An 18,461-nucleotide genomic window follows, 5' to 3' on the forward strand; every position below is an offset into this window, starting at 1 on the left:
GTGGTGTTTGATTGCTACTGTGTGCTGTGAGTTGTTTGTTTTTAAGTTTCGCCGGACTTTACAGCTACTACTACCTTTTTAGTATGACATTTTTGGGTATAGTTTAGGTCTATTCAGTGAATCACTTCCTGTTTTCCTGGGAATCTACTTTTTCCTTTTAGCCAACTTGAATTATCACAGTTAAACCTTGACAGCATTGCAGCATTTGATTCAGTGAGAAATTCTGGCTCCTAAACTAAATATGATGTGAGTGATGAAGTGTTTGCTTGGCGTCTCTGGTGGGTTTGGAATTGCACAGCTTCACCCCCCACCTTCCCCCTGTCACCTTTTCTTTCATTGTGTTTTACTTAATTTTTCTTCCCTATACTTTCACTAATTTCTTGTTTTGTTGCACAGATTTTGTTTCTCTTGTCAGTCTGAGCTCATGTGCTCTGTGGTTTCCTTAATGTGTGTATCACCGTAATTGAGTGCATTTTAAATTTAGGTAATGCAAAAGTCAGGTTTATGATTGAAATTACTTATTTTAACTTGCATCTAAAAAAGTAGATAATATATTAATTGATTTTCATGGATACCTGGAAAGCAGCACCATATAAATGTGAAATTTACAAAAAGGCCAGAAATTTTCTTTAAATCATTTCCAAAATAGTCTAATATCAGCAGAAGAAAGAAGAAGGCACTTCTAATTTGAGAACTAGATAGCCCCATCCCTCGCCTTGGAATACCATTTTGTAAATGTAAGCTGATAATAGAGCGCCCATAATTTCAACTCTCAACCGATACAAACAAGTGAAAGGTTGACATTCAAGCTTCAACTCTTTTACAGTGAATATATTAAGTACATACAAACACAAATTTCAGACTAAATATATGCATATTTTCATTAATTAAAAATATACAGTAACTGCACCTAAATTAAAGTTTCTGTCATTTAACAAACTACATACAAATACTGTCAAATTTTGAGCAAAATATCTGTGTCCTCTTCACTGATCAGTTTGGTTACACATTTTGACAAATACAGGATTGAAATTAGTCACTGGATCTGATATTTTTTCAAGCTATTTTGAAAACAAAACAAAACAAAAAACCATCTCCTTACGCTTACCGTATCAGGATATATATTTACACATAAATGTTATAAATTTTGAATAAAGGACATGGTTTGCATAGAAATTATCATTACGATTCATGGTGCGTAGAAATGTAAGTTCATGAAATGATAAATTACACAATTTCATTTATGCAAATACATAAATGACAGTTTGCCACAGAATCAGTCAGTTGCAAATTTTCATTAATGTGGTGAAGACATACTTATACTTTGGAACTTTATATGAATTCTGGCCATAGTTTCCTGCTTGATGTAAAGAATAATTTTGCAGTGCCTTTTTTCATATTTGAATGTGTGTTAATTGTCTTTTGTTTTTATAGGTCTCCTGCCATGGCAGGTGGTCTCTTTGCCATTGAGAGAGATTTCTTCTTTGAGTTAGGCCTATATGACCCAGGATTACAAATATGGGGAGGAGAGAATTTTGAAATATCATACAAGGTAGACACACAGTCCTGTTTTATTTAATGAGGATGAATATAATATTTTAATTTTGGCATTTGTATTGGACTTCTTTTAATTCTTCTGTTAATATAGATCTGGCAGTGCGGTGGCCAGCTGCTCTTTGTACCATGTTCCCGTGTTGGACATATCTACAGACTTCAAGGATGGCAAGGCAACCCTCCACCAGCACATGTTGGATCATCTCCAACTCTGAAGGTAGATGGACTCAGGTTTAAAAGCCAAGAACCATTTCATAAAACTCGGTAGTCATAACAAACGTGCAAATACACCAAGACATAACTAAAAATTTATATAAGTGTTGAATGTTATTTTGTATAATTTTAAGAATCATTGCCATTCAAGTTAATATAACACAATAAAAGTGATATGAAGTTATTGTATAGGTGTTTTTTAAATTATTTTTTAAGTCTTTAAATTATGTTATGGCCAGCTCCCCCCCATCGTTTATAGGTGTACAATAATTACAGTACACCTATTAAATGTAATGCAATACACAGTAACAGTCGATAGATATTCTCATAATTATATTACTTTTCTAAATACAAAACTTATTTCACAAGAAGCCTAAAAGTGATTTGTTTTCTGCGCAGAATTATGTTCGTGTGGTGGAGGTATGGTGGGATGAATATAAGGACTATTTCTATGCCAGTCGTCCTGAAACTCTTGCTCTTGCGTATGGAGACATCAGTGGACTTAAACGTTTCAGGTGAAACACAAATTTCCCCACTGTGGGACAATAAAGGTCTTTTATCTTATCTAAACATATATTCTTTGCATGTCTGTTTGTTTGTTTGTTTGTTTGCAATAGATGTTGGGTCCCATCTTCCTGCCTTTTGTGATCACACATCACCGTAATCCCAGAATTGTGTGTGTGTGTGTGTGTGTGTGTGTGTGTGTGTGTGTGTGTAAACCGTATATGCAAGGATTGAGTTTTGCCTATAATATAAAAACTAAACAGGTAATTTCAACAATTTTATTAAAAACCGATGTCATAACTGATTCAGTAAAAACAAAAAAACAGGAAATTTACATATTATTTTTATCAATATGTTACAGCCTGGTGGTCATTCCTAAAAAATAGTTTTAGAAATAAATAAAAATGTTTTTTCCCTTTTTCTTTTCACTCAATAGGTTCCCGCTTGTGTGTGTGTGTGTGTGTCATATATACTGTATGTATATATACATATATATATATATATATATAAAATATATATCTAATATAGCAGACTAACTAATGTTTGAGAAGTGAAATATGAGGTTTATAGGTTTTACAGAAAGTGCAATAATGATTTAAACAAAAGTAGGCAGGTACATAAATATGGGCACCCTTGTTGTTATATTGATTTGAATACCTTTAGCACTAATTATTGGAACACAATTTGTTTAGTAAGGTCATTGACCCTTGACTTACATACAAAGTTGACGGTAATCACTAGAAAGGGTATTTATGATGGCCAATTGTAAGTTGCTGTATTCTTTGCATTTTCCATGAAGAATGGCAACAGGGGAGCCTCAAAACAACTGCCAAATGACCTGGAAACAAAGATTGTTCAACAACACGATTTAGGGTAAGGATGCAAAAAGCTAATGCAAATATTTCAGCTGTCAGCCTCCAGTGTAAAAAACAAAATGAGGAAATAAAAGAACACAGAGTTCTAGTTAGGGCCCGGAGTGGCAAGCCGTGAAAAATGTCTGATAAGCGGAGGCGACGAATGGTGAGAACAGTCAAAGTCAACCCACAGATCAGCTCCAAAGACTTACAACATCATCTTGCTGCAAATGGTGTCAGTGTGCATTGTTCAATTATTCAGCACACTTTGCACAAGGGATGCTCTATGGAATAGTGATGCGGAAGAAACTTTGTCTGGGCTCATGCCACAAACAGAGTCGCTTGAGGTATGTTAAATCACATTTGGACAAGCAAGCTTCATTTTGGAATGAGTTGCTCTGGACTGATGGAACTAAAACTGAGTTATTTGGACACAACAAGGAGTGGTACGTAGGTAGATGAAGAAAACAGCATTCCACAACAAACACTTGCTACCCACAGTAAAATTTGGTGGTGGTTCTATCATGCTGTTGGGCTTTGTGTCCAGTGTAGTTTCTGGTGATATTGTTAGAGTTGTAGGTCGCATGAATTCGTATCAGCAGATTCTTGCAAACAATGTTTGGGAATCATAGACAAAGCTGAATTTATGCCGGGGCTGGATACGTCAACAACACAGCGACCCTAAACATGGTTCAAATTTTATTAGGGTACTCATGCAGATGAACAAGTAGAATGTTCTGGAATAGCCATGAATATTGTCAAAAAATTTTGGTGTGATTTAAAGCAGCCTGGCCATGCTGGCAACCATCACAATAACCGAACTAGAGAAAGGTTGTGAAGACAAATAGTCAAAAAAACTTTCAACCAAACTCCAGACCCTCATTGGAAGCTATAGAAAGCTTTTAGAGGCCATTATTTCTGCAAAAACAGGCTCTACTGAATATTGATATAAGTTTTGTGTTGAAGTGCCCAAATTTATGCACCTGCCTACTTTTGTTTAAATAATTATTGCACAGTTTTGGTAAATCCTTTAAACTTCATTTCACTTCTCAAATGCCACTGTATTCATCTGCTATATAATATATTTGAAATTGTTTATCCAACAACCAGTGATTTATAAAGAAAAATCTGGAAAATTATCAGGGGTGCCCAAACTTTTTCACACCACTGTATTCTCCTGTGGACACTGCACCAAGCTGACAAAGCCTTCTTGTAAATTTCGTGTAAGCTACATTTTGTCTTGGGTGCTACTGCTGACATATAGCTGTGACTCACCCATGGAAAAAATCCCATCCATTGCAGTACAAATGTTCAGATTTTTGTGGTTTTCGCTCGGCTTCTTCTGCATACTTCTTCCATACTGTCCACAGTAATATCTGTCTCTTTTCATCAACTTTTGTTTTTAATTCAGGAAAGCACTCATTGTCACTTCAGTTTTCAAATATTTAAGTGCAAAGCATGTTTATCGACGCATCTTCGACGTGGAGGTGTTATACATCAGAAAGTAGCCGGTTTTAGCTCCGTTTGTATGTGTAGACACGGGTCACATGCATGACATCACAGCGGTTTTCATCACAGGGACACCCCCCCGTATAGAAACAGTTGCGGATACGGCGTCCACACGACAACGCAGACCCAGCATTTTCAAATAATTCCCCCTTGGCCAGCGTTGCCAAAAACTTGGGTTTTCGTTTCGGATATCTGCGTTATGGTGTGGACGGAAGGCGTAAATGCAACAAAAAAGTTGCGTTTTCAAAAGGTTCCGGCATCGTGTGGACGGGGCCTTATGCCTGTTATGATGATACGTCATCTGATTGCTTTCTTAATACTTTAATTCATAGTAACTACAGTATGTTGAGCAAAAAACATGTGCAACGTGAATTTACATGTCCCTGTGCGGTGCTCTGGCGTCGTGCCTGGAGTGTCCCCCCCCTCACGCCCTGTGCCAGCTTAGATAGGCTCCAGCTCCCCGTGACCCGCTACGGCGGATGAAGTGGCAGAAAATGAATGAATGAATGTACATGTACTGTAGAATGGAACGTGATGGGAGCCAGCATTCTGCATGATTTGCAATGTCAAGTTGAGCAACTCCAGTCTCACACTGGCAAAAATAAAGGAACACTTCCTTAAGCTGCATGGAAAACAAAAGAAACGGACTTTGCTGTGAAAATGACATGAGTGCCACTTGCCAAGGTGAAGCCATGCATACCTGAACTGGTTTCTCAATAACAACAGAAGTCACACCGATTTCCAGGTAGGCCATTTCATGTGAGTTCATGCACTGTCTTGGTTTTGTTATTTGAAAAAGGTGACATTAATGCACAATTCATTCAATACACCAGTAAAACATATACTTATGTCTTAAATTTGAAAAAAAAAATTTTTTTTTTACTAAAGAAGGGTTTGGTGAGTGAGCATATGAAACCGGCGGGGTTCGGTACCTCCAACAAGGTTAAGAACTACTGCACTAGACATAGCACAACAAGACTTTCAACAATTTTTGCATCTTTTTTGGAGGAATTGTGATAATGTGAAACTAACTCATCGCTCTCTCACTGTATTGTGTAAATTGAGCAGACGTCGTGTTTCCGTTCGGTGGATTTTATTCATTCAGTCATTGTCACAACCGCTTCATTCGTCTATCCCAGCTGGCTTAGGGCGTGACGCGGCGGAAACTCCGGGCATGATGCCAGTGCTCCGCGGAGACACACAGACGCAGACAAACACGCACCCACAAGCAGATGAGTCTTGAGACGAGAAACTCGTGTGAGATCAAAACACAATGGTGATTTCCGGGTTGTAAATATAGATGGAGAAATTGATAAATTGTGAATATTTTTGTTGACTGAAAGTTCATCTCTTCCCAATATTATATCGCGGAAAGAGGTAGCCTCGATTTTTTTATTGATTTTTTTTTTTAAAGCTTGCATCCCTGGGAGGCACGTTGTCTGATGATCGTGCCTCACAGACGCAAGGACACACTATATATGTATATATGTGTGTGTGTGTGTGTGTATGTGTGTATATATATATATATATATACACACACACCGTATTTTCCGCACTATAAGGCGCACCTAGAAGCCTAAAATCTTCTCATAAACCCGTAGCGCGCCTTAAAATCCGGTTCGTCTTATATATGGATTAATATTCATATTAATATTGGTTAAAAACATGATCACTGAAAAAAAGCCGCTCTCAGACGGTAGAGCCAACTGTAGGGGCACCGGTGATTACGTAGCAAAACATAAGTAACTTTCAACAATTCTATTAATAAAGTTTGACTGACTGACTGATCTCAGTATTTCCTAACTATTTGGCGTCAGAAATAACCCACTTTAAACTTGATTGGTCTTAAAAATGCCATTGTGCTGTCATCTGGAATCTAGTGACGGTGTATTCTATTAGTCTGTGGAAACACATGGAGAAACTGGCATAAAGGTGAATGAAAGACCCTCAAAGCTTAACTTTCAGCCTTTTCTGAAATTTCAAGAGCAGAGTCACTGCTAGACAAAGGTGCCAACAGGTGTGCTGCAATTGATTTACAAATGTAGTTGACAGCTCTGGGCAGGCGGCCGAGGGGCGCAGTCAGGCTTGTGTATTCTGTCTGCAGTGACGTGCTGTGAGATTCACGGCGGTGAGACACCTATGTTAAAGTCGGTTCTAGGAATAAAACAGCGTCATATTTACCAGGAAATTAGCAGCCTGACATTAAAAACTAGTTAAAAAATTGTTTAGGACACACAGCAGAACATAGCTGCACCTCACCTCCGACTGGACTACCGATCGATCGAAACAATATTTAATAAACGAAGAAGAACGTCGGAGCTTAAATATCTGCTTCGAACTTCAGATCATTAAATAATCCGCTCTGTCCGCACTGACTGCACTCGTAATGAATTTAACCAGTTTTTAATGTCAGGGTTTTTAATATGCGTGTTAACTTCTTTCTAAGATGGTGATCAAGTGATCAGGTTTCCTTGATGAGGCTCAGAATGACTTATTGACATAACAATAAGGGCCATTCAAAGGTAGTCATGAATGCAATCATGACTGCCTGAGCAGCGCGGCTCTATCTAGTGGACGGATTGCGCAACTACAGCCGCTGCAGTTTATCTGATAAATTTTATTTATTTTTATTGTGTGCGCCTTATAATCCGGTGCGCCTTATATATGAAATAAATTATAAAACAAACAAATTATTGAGGGTGTGCCTTATAGTCCAGTGCGCCTTATAGTGCGGAAAATACTGTACAACTCTCTCTTGGCATGTGTAAATGACCTGCCATACAATTCAAAGGATTCTGAACTATACATTATACAATCATGCATTTACAATCAACACTTTCAGTTTGCCTGCAAAAGTATATTTTTGTCATTAATATTTAGACAGTATATGTGTGTTTATACAAGCTAATAAGTGAATTTCTTATTTATGGAAAATGTATTAACATGTTAATATGAATCATAATTTATTGTTCATGATTTTTGTCAAAGATATATGATTGAGTTCACTTTATTGATCCCATGATGGGGAAATTATCTTCTAACGCATGCATATACATGCATATATATACACATATACAGTATATATGTCTTAATCACAGCACAATGATACGTACAGGTCCCTGGAACAGACACAACACACTAGGGGCCTGTAGGCATGCAATTAGTACAGCAGTACATGGGAGGCAGAGTGACTAGTCGCAGTAGAGGGGGGGATGGTGCCTTGCTCAAAGGCACCAGAGCAGTGGCTGGGAAGTGAGCTGACACTTCCCACTGTGAGCTCACACTCTGGAGAATGTCTTGGCGGGAGCAGGAATCAAACCGCCGATGGCTGGGCGATGGCTGGTCTTCAAGAAGTCTGCTCTACTGTTGAGTCGCTGCCACCCCACTGATTTAATGAGCCACTAATTTAATTATTAAAAATTAGAATCAACATATATCAACACACATCATACAGATCAATTATCATATTATGACTTGTCTGGAAATGTCAACCTGATATCTAGATCAACCACAACCCAAGTCTCCTTTACTCTTTGTTCTCTCCGAGTACTTAGCTTCCTCTCACCTCCTAAAACATGTAACTTAAGTGAATTGGTCTTCAGTGAATTGGTCTTAAGTGGTCTTCGGTCTTACGTGAATGGGTGAAATAGTCAAATTGTCTGTAGGCGTGAGTATGAGTGTGAGCATGTTTGTCTTTGGTGTGGCCCCGCAACGAGCTTGCATCTTGTCAGGTGTTCCGATTTTAAGGGATGGATGTTATCATTTGTATGAAATGGACATGTCATAAATATTTATACTGTGTCTCCTTCCTGTTGCAATTGTTTATGAAATTAATATATTCTAAGTTGACATTAAAATGGTTGTCTCTCTGCTTGTTAATTAATTATTTGCTGGTTGTTGGCTGGACAATTTGCCAGGGAGGAATATCAATGCAAGAGCTTCAAGTGGTTCATGGAGGAAATAGCGTATGACATTGAAAAACACTACCCTCTGCCTCCTAAAAATGTAGACTGGGGGGAGGTAGGTGAACACAGACACACACACAAACACAGAACATGTTTGTTTACTGTTGTTTCATGGATATGATGTCTTTTCTAAACTGTTATGTTCTGTGCTATGGTATTTTTTGTGTGTGTATATTTGAATTCCTTCATAGATTCGGGGCTTTGAGACAAGTTACTGTATTGACAGTATGGGACACACCAATGGAGGCAATGTGGAAACGGGACCTTGCCACAGGATGGGGGGCAATCAGGTAATAATAATGCTTTGACTCTTGTAGTCTTGGTTTGGTTTGGGCTGGGGTCTGACAGGGAGAGTCATCAAATCGATATTGAGCCTGTCTGGCTATGTTTAGGCAGATGTATTTCTCGGCCTCCCCAAGAGGTTTGTTGATTTTTTGACAATTCAAAGGAATTTCAGAAAGCCAGTTTCACTCTGACCCTCAGATCTCTCAGAGTGTGTTCCACCACCTCAAAGTCTGTGCCTGAAATCACTCCCTATTTGCATTGTAAGCAACCTTTCCCTGTTCACATCCTTTATAATGTGATTAATGTGGTATAATAACTACAATAGGAATATTGCTCCATCACATTATCACATGAGACATTTAGTCACTAAAACGCAAAGAAGCAGCATGAATCCAAAGCCAGTCTATGGCCTTTTCATGAAACTGAAAGAATGTCTTACACGATGATAGGGTGTAGTATTTCTAGATCATAAGTCTCACAGACTTATCAGTCATGTGCATAGGTAATGAATATTTTCTTTCTTCAAAGTTGCTCAAAACTGTTTAAACTTAATCTCTGCAGTTTTTTGTTTTGTTTTTTCAAAGTTTTTGAAAATACGTTTGGCATGGTCTGGAAAAAAATATTTACACTTAAAGTTTAATCATAGGAAACACTGAATATTTTCTCATAATCCAAGCAAAGAAGTACCTTTTGCTGTTCAGACCTTTTAGTGGTGTTGTGTTTTCATGTCTATATTGTTGAGTTGTGTCCTGCTCAGAATTTTATGAAAAAACAAATATTAAGTTTACAGTTTCATAAAGAACATTACCTATGAGGGTAAAGCAGCTTGCTGCTATATGTTCCTGCTATGTTTCTTCGTAAAAAGGTTCTATCCACATCTCCTCAAAAACCTATGACACAGTTAATTTGCTCACATTCACTTAGGATAGATGTCATGGTCTGGTCATATCAACACAAATTAAGTTTTCCCAGAAAGTGAGCCAACCGTGTCCTTCTACACAAACTTTAACACAGGTTGCCAAAGTACAACACAGATATGCGGTGAATGTCTAGTGAAACTGAAATCTTCTTACAACATGGTTTTGTTAGACGGTACTTTGAAATACACTTGGTAAACAGCCAGTTAATGTTTAGATTTCCTGTACAAAAGAGCACCAATTTAGATTTCAATCATTTCCAGGTATGGTAAATGGGAAAAGAAATGCAAAGAACATGCCTCATTGTGCATTTGGGTTTAGATTGTACAAATGAATCATTTAGGCATATCAGCTCAGCAGAATGACACCAAGAACTGAGGTACAGTATGTTGAAAGAGTGAAAGGTCTGGTCAGGATACCACAATTGAATCGTAATATTAGTTTTCATTGAAGCACGTTGTGGAATAATGTTTTACAATGAAAAGAATGTATACCTGTTTTATTGAAAACACAGATTAACTAACACATGACATACTTCAAAGTGTGTGTGTGTGTGTGTGTATGTGTGTGCGTGTTTGTAGTTATTTCGTATCAATGAAGCCAACCAGCTGATGCAATATGACCAATGCTTGACCAGAGGAAGTGATAATTCAGCTGTCATCATTACACACTGTGATCACAACCAGCACACTGAGTGGAAATATTTCAAGGTGAGACACTTACTCACTCTATTGGTCAATACAACAAAAGCCTTCAGTTCATATATTTGTCCATGTTTACTTCACTAATGTGCAAACAGGAGATGATTAACCACACATTAATCGGTCTGACACACAGTAGATGAGAAAAGTTCTATAATGAGCAAATGAGTTTTTCTTTGTCTATTCCAGGATCTCCATCGTTTCCATCATGTGCCAACAGGTAAAATATCTATTATTTTTAACAAGACCCATTATCCTGGTGCTAGTAGAAGGAAGATAGCAAATCCTTGTTTTCAAGCATGTTAATCAATGCGTCTTCGACGTGGAGCTACGTCAGAAAATAGCCGGTTTTAACTCCGTCCATTCTGTGTGTACATGTAGACACAGGTCACACACTAACATCTAAGCAGTTTTGGTCGCAGGGAGACGCCCCCCCGGATAGGAGTAGTTTAGGTTACAGCATCCACACAACAACGCATACCCGGCATTTTCAAAAAACTTCACTGAAGCCAGCATTTTTGTCCCGGATATCTGCGTTGTCATGTGGACGAAAGGCAAAACCACAACAAAGTCTCGCTGGCCGATACCTTACATCATATTGTTCACATGATTCCTTCTGGCAGATGCACTGTGATTGCTTGGGCGCTTGATTGACAGGTAGTGGGTGGAGTTAAAACGTATCACCCTGATGTTTTCAAGTGAGCTTATTCAAATATATAGGTGGGGACATATATGTATATATAAAAAATATATATATGTATTACATATACAGTGATACCTCTACTTACGAATGTCTCTACTTACGAAATTTTCTACTTACAAAATTTCTCAGCAGGAAAAACGAAAGAAATTTCGACTTACGTAATGTAAAAAAACAGTATCGGCTGATACTCGAATAAAAACACAGTATTGGCTGATACTTGAATCTCCCACAGGTTCTTGAACGCAACATTCTCATAGCTCCTCTGACATTGGCTATTACCTATTACGTATCTTCCTGGCATCCCATTGGCTAAGAGGGATGCCACTCCACCTCTGTGTGGAGCTAGAACGGTGCTTATGGAGTGTCTCGGCATTCGGCACTCGAACCGTGAGGTAGTCTGATAGTTTTACGCAAATATAATAACTTTTTGAGTACGTATTCGCTATGGACCCCAAGAAAGTGATGGAGAAAAGAGGAAAAGATGAAGAAAAGAGTTTTTTTGTCCGTACAAACAAAGAGAGATAATAGAAAAGCATAAGAAAGGGATGTGTTTGGTTCATCTCACCAAAGAATATGGCCAAAAATCTACAATCGACATGTTATTAAAACAAAAGGAAGTTTAAGGAGTTTAAGGCATCACATGGGTGGTTGGATAAATTCAAAAGGAGGACTGGAATTCACTGTTGTTTGGCATCGCGAGATAGGAGCGCATGAACCAAAGAGGGCAAAAAACAGGACAGCAGTTAAAAGGTAAATGACCGTCATTATTATTCTTTACTCTATTCTTTGTTTTTTACGTTATGCACAACTCTCATTTATTGTGTAATAATCTAATCGTAACATATATTTGTTACATGTTTTGATGCATTTTTATGCTTTATAAAACTTTATAAAAAACTTTATAAAAACAATCATTTATGTCGGAATTTTGTGGGCTTGGAACGGATCAGGGCATTTGCATGGAAAACGGGTCTCTACTTACGAAATTTTCTACTTACGTAATTTCTTCCGGAACCAATTTCGTAAGTAGAGGTACCACTGTATAATATATATGTGTGTGTGTGTGTGTGTGTATGTATATACGTACATGTGTACATATATTACATATATTTATACACATTAAACATATAAATTAGTGCCTTGCGAAAGTGTTGGACCCCCAAGAACTTGACATTTTGCCACATTTCAGGCTTCAAACTTTAAGATGATAAATTGACAATATGTTTTAAAAATCAACATCATGTGAGATAAAATCGTGAAGTGGAACAAAATTTATTCAACATTTTATGTTATTTTTACAAATACAAAACCGAAAAGTAGGACATGCAAAAGTATTGGCCCCCTTTGAGTTAATACTTTGTACAACCTCCTTTTGCTGCAATCATAGTCGCAAGTCTTTTTGGGGATGTCTCTATAAGTTATACATATCTTGAGAAAGAAATATTTGCCAATTCCTCCTTACCAAACAACTCAAGTTCCTTAAGGTTTGATGGAGATTGTTTGTGCTCAGCAATTTTCAGTTCTTTCCACAGATGCTCTATTGGATTGAGGTCAGGACTTTTGCGGGGCCATTCTAAAACCTTTATATGGCCAGTTTTAAACCATTCCATTGTAGATTTGGCTTTATGTTTAGGATCGTTTTCCTATTGGAAGGTGAACCTCTGCCCCATCCTCAGGTCTTTTGCAGAGTCCAACAGATTTCTGCCAGAATCGCACTGTATTTGGCTCCATCCATCTTCCCATCAACTCTAACGATCTTCCCAGTCCCTGCTGAAGAAAAGCAACCCCAGAGCTGCCATCACCATGTTTGACAGTGGGGATGGTGTTTTCAGGGTGATGTGCAGTGTTACTTTTACTTCAAACGTAATGTTTCGCATTCAGCCCAAAAAGGTTCAATTTTGGTCTCATCTGACCAGAGCACCTAGTTCCACGTGTCATCTGTGTCTCCCATGTGGCTTCTTGCAAACTTCAAATGGGTCTTTTTATGGTTTTCTTTCACAAATGGCTTTCTTCTTGCCACTCTTCCATAAAGGCCAGATTTATGCAGGGTATGACTAATAGTTGTCTTATGGACAGATTGTCCCACCTCAGCTGTGTATGTCTGGAGGTCATCCAGCGTGATCATGGGCCTCTAGGTTGCTTCTCTGCCTAGTTTTCTCCTTGTTTGCGCTGAAAGTTTAGAGGGACGGCCAGCTCTTGGTAGGTTTGCAGTGGTTTTATACTCCTTCCATGTTGATATTATTGTTCACACAGTGCTCCGAGAGACATTTAAATATTTTGAGATCTTCTTGTAACCCATTCCTGCTTTGAACTTTTCCACAACTTTACCCCGGACCTGCCTGGTGTGTTTTGGTTTTCATGATGCTGTTTGTTCTCCATTGTTACTTTCACAGACCTCTAAGACCATCACAGAGCATGTGCGCTTAAAATGAGACCAAATGACACACAGGTGCACTCTGTTTGTCATTTTTAGTCATTTATGTCAACATTGGATCATTTAGAAGTCATCGGGGAACTTCTGGAGTCGATTAGCTGAGCTGAGAAAACGGGGGCAATACTTTTGCACGTCCTACTTTTCAGTTTTTTATTTGTAAACTCAATATAAAATGTTAAATAAATTTGGTTCCACTTCACGATTGTCTCACATGTTGTTGATTCTTGAAAAAAAATTTCAGTTTGTTATCTTTAAGTTCGAAGCCTGAAATTTAGCAAAAAGTTCTTGGGGGTCAATACTTTCGCAAGGCACTTTATGTATGCATGTGTATATGTATTTACATACAGTATGTGTGTACATATGTATATACGTATGTGTGTATATATGTGTATACTTGTGTGTATATACATGTGTGTATATATATATGTGTGTGTGTGTATATACAGTAAATATATATATATATGTATAATATATGTACAGTATATAAATAGCGGGAACCCGTGAAAATCCCAGGATGAAACGATAATATCAGACTTCATACCAAACATATGAAAACAGATGTATTGGTATTATAAAGCAGGCGTACCCATCAGAGTTCTCCCACCAGCAGGCAGCGCGTCTTACTTAGAACTGGCGTCAGCATCTTCGGCGAGAAACGTGAATGAATGAGTAAATAAATATTTAAACTTTATGACTCATGAACAAAGAAACATACTAACGAATATCCAACTGTCAAGCATGTTTATCAACACGTCTTCGATGTGGAGCTGTTATACCTCAGAAAAAAGCCAGTTTTAACGCCCTCCATTCTGTGTGTACATGTAGACACGGGTCACACACACTAACGTCGCAGCGGTTTTCGTCGCAGGGAGGGACACCTCGGACAGAAAGTTTCGCTTACAGCATCCACACGACAACGCATACTCAACATTTTCAAAAACTTCAGCGAATTTGTTCCAGATACAGTGGTACGTCTACTTACAAAATTAATTGGTTCTGGAAGAAATTTCGTAAGTACAGACGCGTTTTCCATGCAAATGCCCTAATCCGTTCCAAGCCCCCAAAATTCAGACATAAATGTTTTATAAAGCATAAAAATGCACAAAACATGTTACAGTTAGATTATCACACAATAAATGAGAGTTGTGCATAATGTAAAAAAAAAGAATAGAGTGAAGAATAAAAATGATGGTCATTTATTTTTTAACTGCTGTCCTCATTGTTTTTTGCCCTCTTTGGTTCATGCGCTCCTCGCCTCACCATGCCAAACAACAGAATGAATTCCAGTCCTCCTTTTGAACTACTCCAACCTCCGATGCGATGCCTTAAACTCCGATTGTAGATGCATTACGGCCATATTCTTTGGCGAGATCAACCAAACGCATCCCTTTTTCATGCTTTTCTATGATCTCTTGCTTTGTTTGTATGGACAAAAAACTCTTTTCTTCGTCTTTTCATCTTTTCTCCATCACTTTCTTGGGGTCCATAGCGGATACTCAAAAAGTTAATATATTTGCGTAAAACTATCAGAACACCTCACTGGTCGAGGGCAGATGACGAGGACCCTGCATAAACACCGATCTAGCTCCACACAGAGGTGGAGTGGCATCCCTCTTAGCCACACAGAGGTCCCCCTAGTCAATAGGATGCCAGGAAGATACTAGGTAATAGCCAATGGCAGAGCAGCTTTGAGAATGTTGCGTTCAGGAACCTGTTGGAGCTGCGAGTATCAGCCCATGCTGTATTTTTACCTTTAATAAGTCGAAATATCTTTCGTAACTAGAGGCAATATTTTCCTGCTAAGAAGTTTCTTAAGTAGAAAATTTTGTAAGTAGACACATTCGTAGAGGTATCACTGTATCTGCGTTGTCGTGTGGACGAAAGGCATAACCGCAACAGAAAGTCTCGCTGGACGATGCCTTATGCCATATCGTTCATGTGATTCCTTCTGGCAGATGCGCTGTGATATGTTTGGCGCTTGATTGACAGATAGTGGGTGGAGTTAATACGTGACACCGTGAGGTTTTCAATTGAGCTTATTCAAATACATAGGTGGAGATGTGTATATATATATGAATATATATACAGTGCGCCCTCGTGCTATCGTTCATCAACAAATGCAACTCCACTCGTCGCGGATTTTTGTTCAGCAGTCACGTGATACCATACGTGCATTCTATTGGCTGACAGCATCCAGAAGTTCTCTTGTTCCGTTAGTCTCCGACTTTCTTGATACACAAAAGTGCTTTAAGCAGTCTATCAGACTGTGGGGAAAAAGCAATACAGATAGAAGGTGGTTTAATATCAGTATGGGGAGGGTTCATAAACGTTTAAATTACTGTAAATAATAACATAAATGGATCGCGATCTCCATTGCGGGGTTCGTCAATCGCGTGTGGTTCCTGGAACGCATTAACCTGAAAGGCAGAGGGCGCACTGTATATGTGTATATATATATATATATTTATATATATATATATATAAACACACACACACTGGTTGGTGGCCACCATTCATGTGTTGTGTCAACAACTTCTTCTTTTTTTTTCTAGTAATGACAAAGGATTTTGCTAGGCACCATTTTTTTCGCATATATGTTTTGAGGCCTCTGACATCAGTTTTTTGGTAGGGCATTTGGAAAAGTAACACATTGTGTTTTTATTTTGTTAAAGAAGATTCATTTATGTAAATAAAGAGAATTGGCCTAAACGATTAAACACACTTTTCCTCACCAATCAAATTAAATAATGAGTGTTTTCAATTTATATCAAGCAGAAACCAAGTTTTTTAAGATGATATATGAGTTAATTTGCTTTTCTTGAGAGCGTCTCCTCTTCAATGTAACCGATGTAACCAAACGCAGACACATTGAAACCTCAGATCTCCACTGTCACTTAAGATAAATATGGTACTGTCTTAAATACAGTGTACACTGGTCTCCACTTGATGACATTTAATAACAAGGATAAATATGGAAGAACTCATAATGAAATAAAACTGTTAGTAGTATTAATGTTGATGTTTTTTTTTTTTTATCAGGAAAGTGTCTGGATCGCTCTGACCTGCTACACAAAGTATTCATATCAGACTGTGACACCAGTAAAACCACTCAGAAATGGGAAATGAACAACATTGTGGCTGTATGAAGATGCCCAGAAGCTGAATAACACACAAATACATCCATTTTGTCTGTTTACAAATGAATGAGAGGGGGGGAGGGGTGTCAGTATTCAAATATAGCCAAATTTAAAGATACTGGGTATCAACAGCTAGAAAAAACATTGTTGATATTAGCTAAAATCTACCTTTGGTCATATGGTCATGCATTATACAGACACCCTAACTCTCAAGGTATTTGGTGTGGAGGTCCTATGATGACCTGTTGGACAAATATTGATGTTGAAACAGCTGGAACTCTGTCTCCATCCTTCATTGTTTTGTTTTTTTATCTGTTCTTTTGATTCTCAGGTCTTTGATTTATGACTTTAATTATATAAATTTGCACTATTCAATAGTCGTACTCTCATTACACCATTTCAGTCCACTGTTAGCTACACTGATTAGCTCACTAACTCAAGGGTTTTTTTTACTGGTGGAGGAATCAAGTTTCAAGAATGTAAATGTTCTTAGATAAAAAAAGAGTGTGATGCGAGTAAAACATCTACAAATACATGCTGAAAATGTTAAAAGGAGACTGGTGTGCTATATACTTGTTTTTTCTTCACATTTGAGAAGGACCACTATTTCCACAAATCAAACACTAATCATACAGGTGTTACAAGGTTAATCAATAAGCATATTTGAATTTAACGCACTAAATCTTGACCAGTATAAGAAAAACTTGCAGGTGAAAATAAAACAATCCATGTTTGTGTCCTCTTGTTTAGAGTTCAAAGACCATTAATATTTCAGTAATATGATGCCATGTTTGAATCTTCCCTTCCTAAACTTTTCTTTGAAATGGACAATAGCATGAAAAAAAAACTTGGATTGCCATTTTGTGGATTTGGCAAAGATTCATTCCCATCAGGTTCTGCAGACACTGAGATTCTTTAGAGGAATTTATGCATGCTCAGGAGAGCATAGATTTGATAACAGTGGTATGACTTATTGAGGACATGAACTGCCTGCCTCACTGATAGTCATTCAGTTGATGACCAGTTGACTGTGATTAAGAAACTGAAAATAGAAAAAGACAAAGAACTTAGGTTGTTGGAGAGGGAAATGCCATTTATATATATGTGAGTATGTGTGTTTTTTGTGAGGAAAAAATCAAAGAAGACAATACAACTCATTTTATGTTTTAAGGAAACAGATGTGTGGTTTATGGATGATCCATGTATGCAATATTTTGTACAATGTAAATAGATTTTTTTGTAAAAATCATCATGGTGAATTTTGTGAAGGGCATTGAATAATGTAAATATCTAACTTATAGAAAATATTTAATATGGGCTGAACTGTCGGTGATGGAGAAGATAAATACCTGATTTTTACAACTACTTCTGCTGTGTTCTTTCTTTGTGGTTATTTCAGGGAAAGTTTCTGCAATTTGAGTTGGCAACTTTAACCCAAATAAAAAGCTAATTTTGTCATCAACAACTTCGCGGTATTCATCAATGCAACACACAAATAAGCACATTTGATTAAAAAAAACGTATGTTGTTACCTACATGTATGTTTATAGTTTGTTTACTTATAAATGAAGTCCATGCGCAGCTCCTTCTGATCAAAAGCATCAAAGAAATTTTGAGTTGAGATATGTAATCCTCCATTTTTATAGTAAGACAAGGCAAGCGGAAAAAACAGGAATAGCTGCACT

The 18,461-nt window shown here is 37.7% G+C and overlaps 1 protein-coding gene across 2 annotated transcripts in view; it reads left to right on the forward strand.

The window, feature by feature from the left end:
• The window catches only part of galnt7 (UDP-N-acetyl-alpha-D-galactosamine: polypeptide N-acetylgalactosaminyltransferase 7), a 37,761-nt gene extending 19,532 nt beyond the window's left edge, over window positions 1–18,229 (forward strand). For both annotated transcript variants that reach the window (XM_068322682.1, XM_068322681.1), the window contains exons 8-15: window positions 1,435–1,552; window positions 1,649–1,771; window positions 2,167–2,282; window positions 8,552–8,654; window positions 8,791–8,889; window positions 10,383–10,511; window positions 10,692–10,722; window positions 16,679–18,229. In XM_068322682.1, coding sequence (XP_068178783.1) covers window positions 1,435–1,552; window positions 1,649–1,771; window positions 2,167–2,282; window positions 8,552–8,654; window positions 8,791–8,889; window positions 10,383–10,511; window positions 10,692–10,722; window positions 16,679–16,785 — 826 coding nt within the window. In that variant the 3' untranslated portion in view covers window positions 16,786–18,229. The remainder of the gene's footprint in view (window positions 1–1,434; window positions 1,553–1,648; window positions 1,772–2,166; window positions 2,283–8,551; window positions 8,655–8,790; window positions 8,890–10,382; window positions 10,512–10,691; window positions 10,723–16,678) is intronic.
• The last annotated feature ends 232 nt before the right edge of the window (window positions 18,230–18,461 follow it).

This window comes from Antennarius striatus, chromosome 8 (genome assembly GCF_040054535.1).
Source record: "Antennarius striatus isolate MH-2024 chromosome 8, ASM4005453v1, whole genome shotgun sequence".
In the NCBI taxonomy this organism is placed as follows: Eukaryota; Metazoa; Chordata; class Actinopteri; order Lophiiformes; family Antennariidae; genus Antennarius; species Antennarius striatus.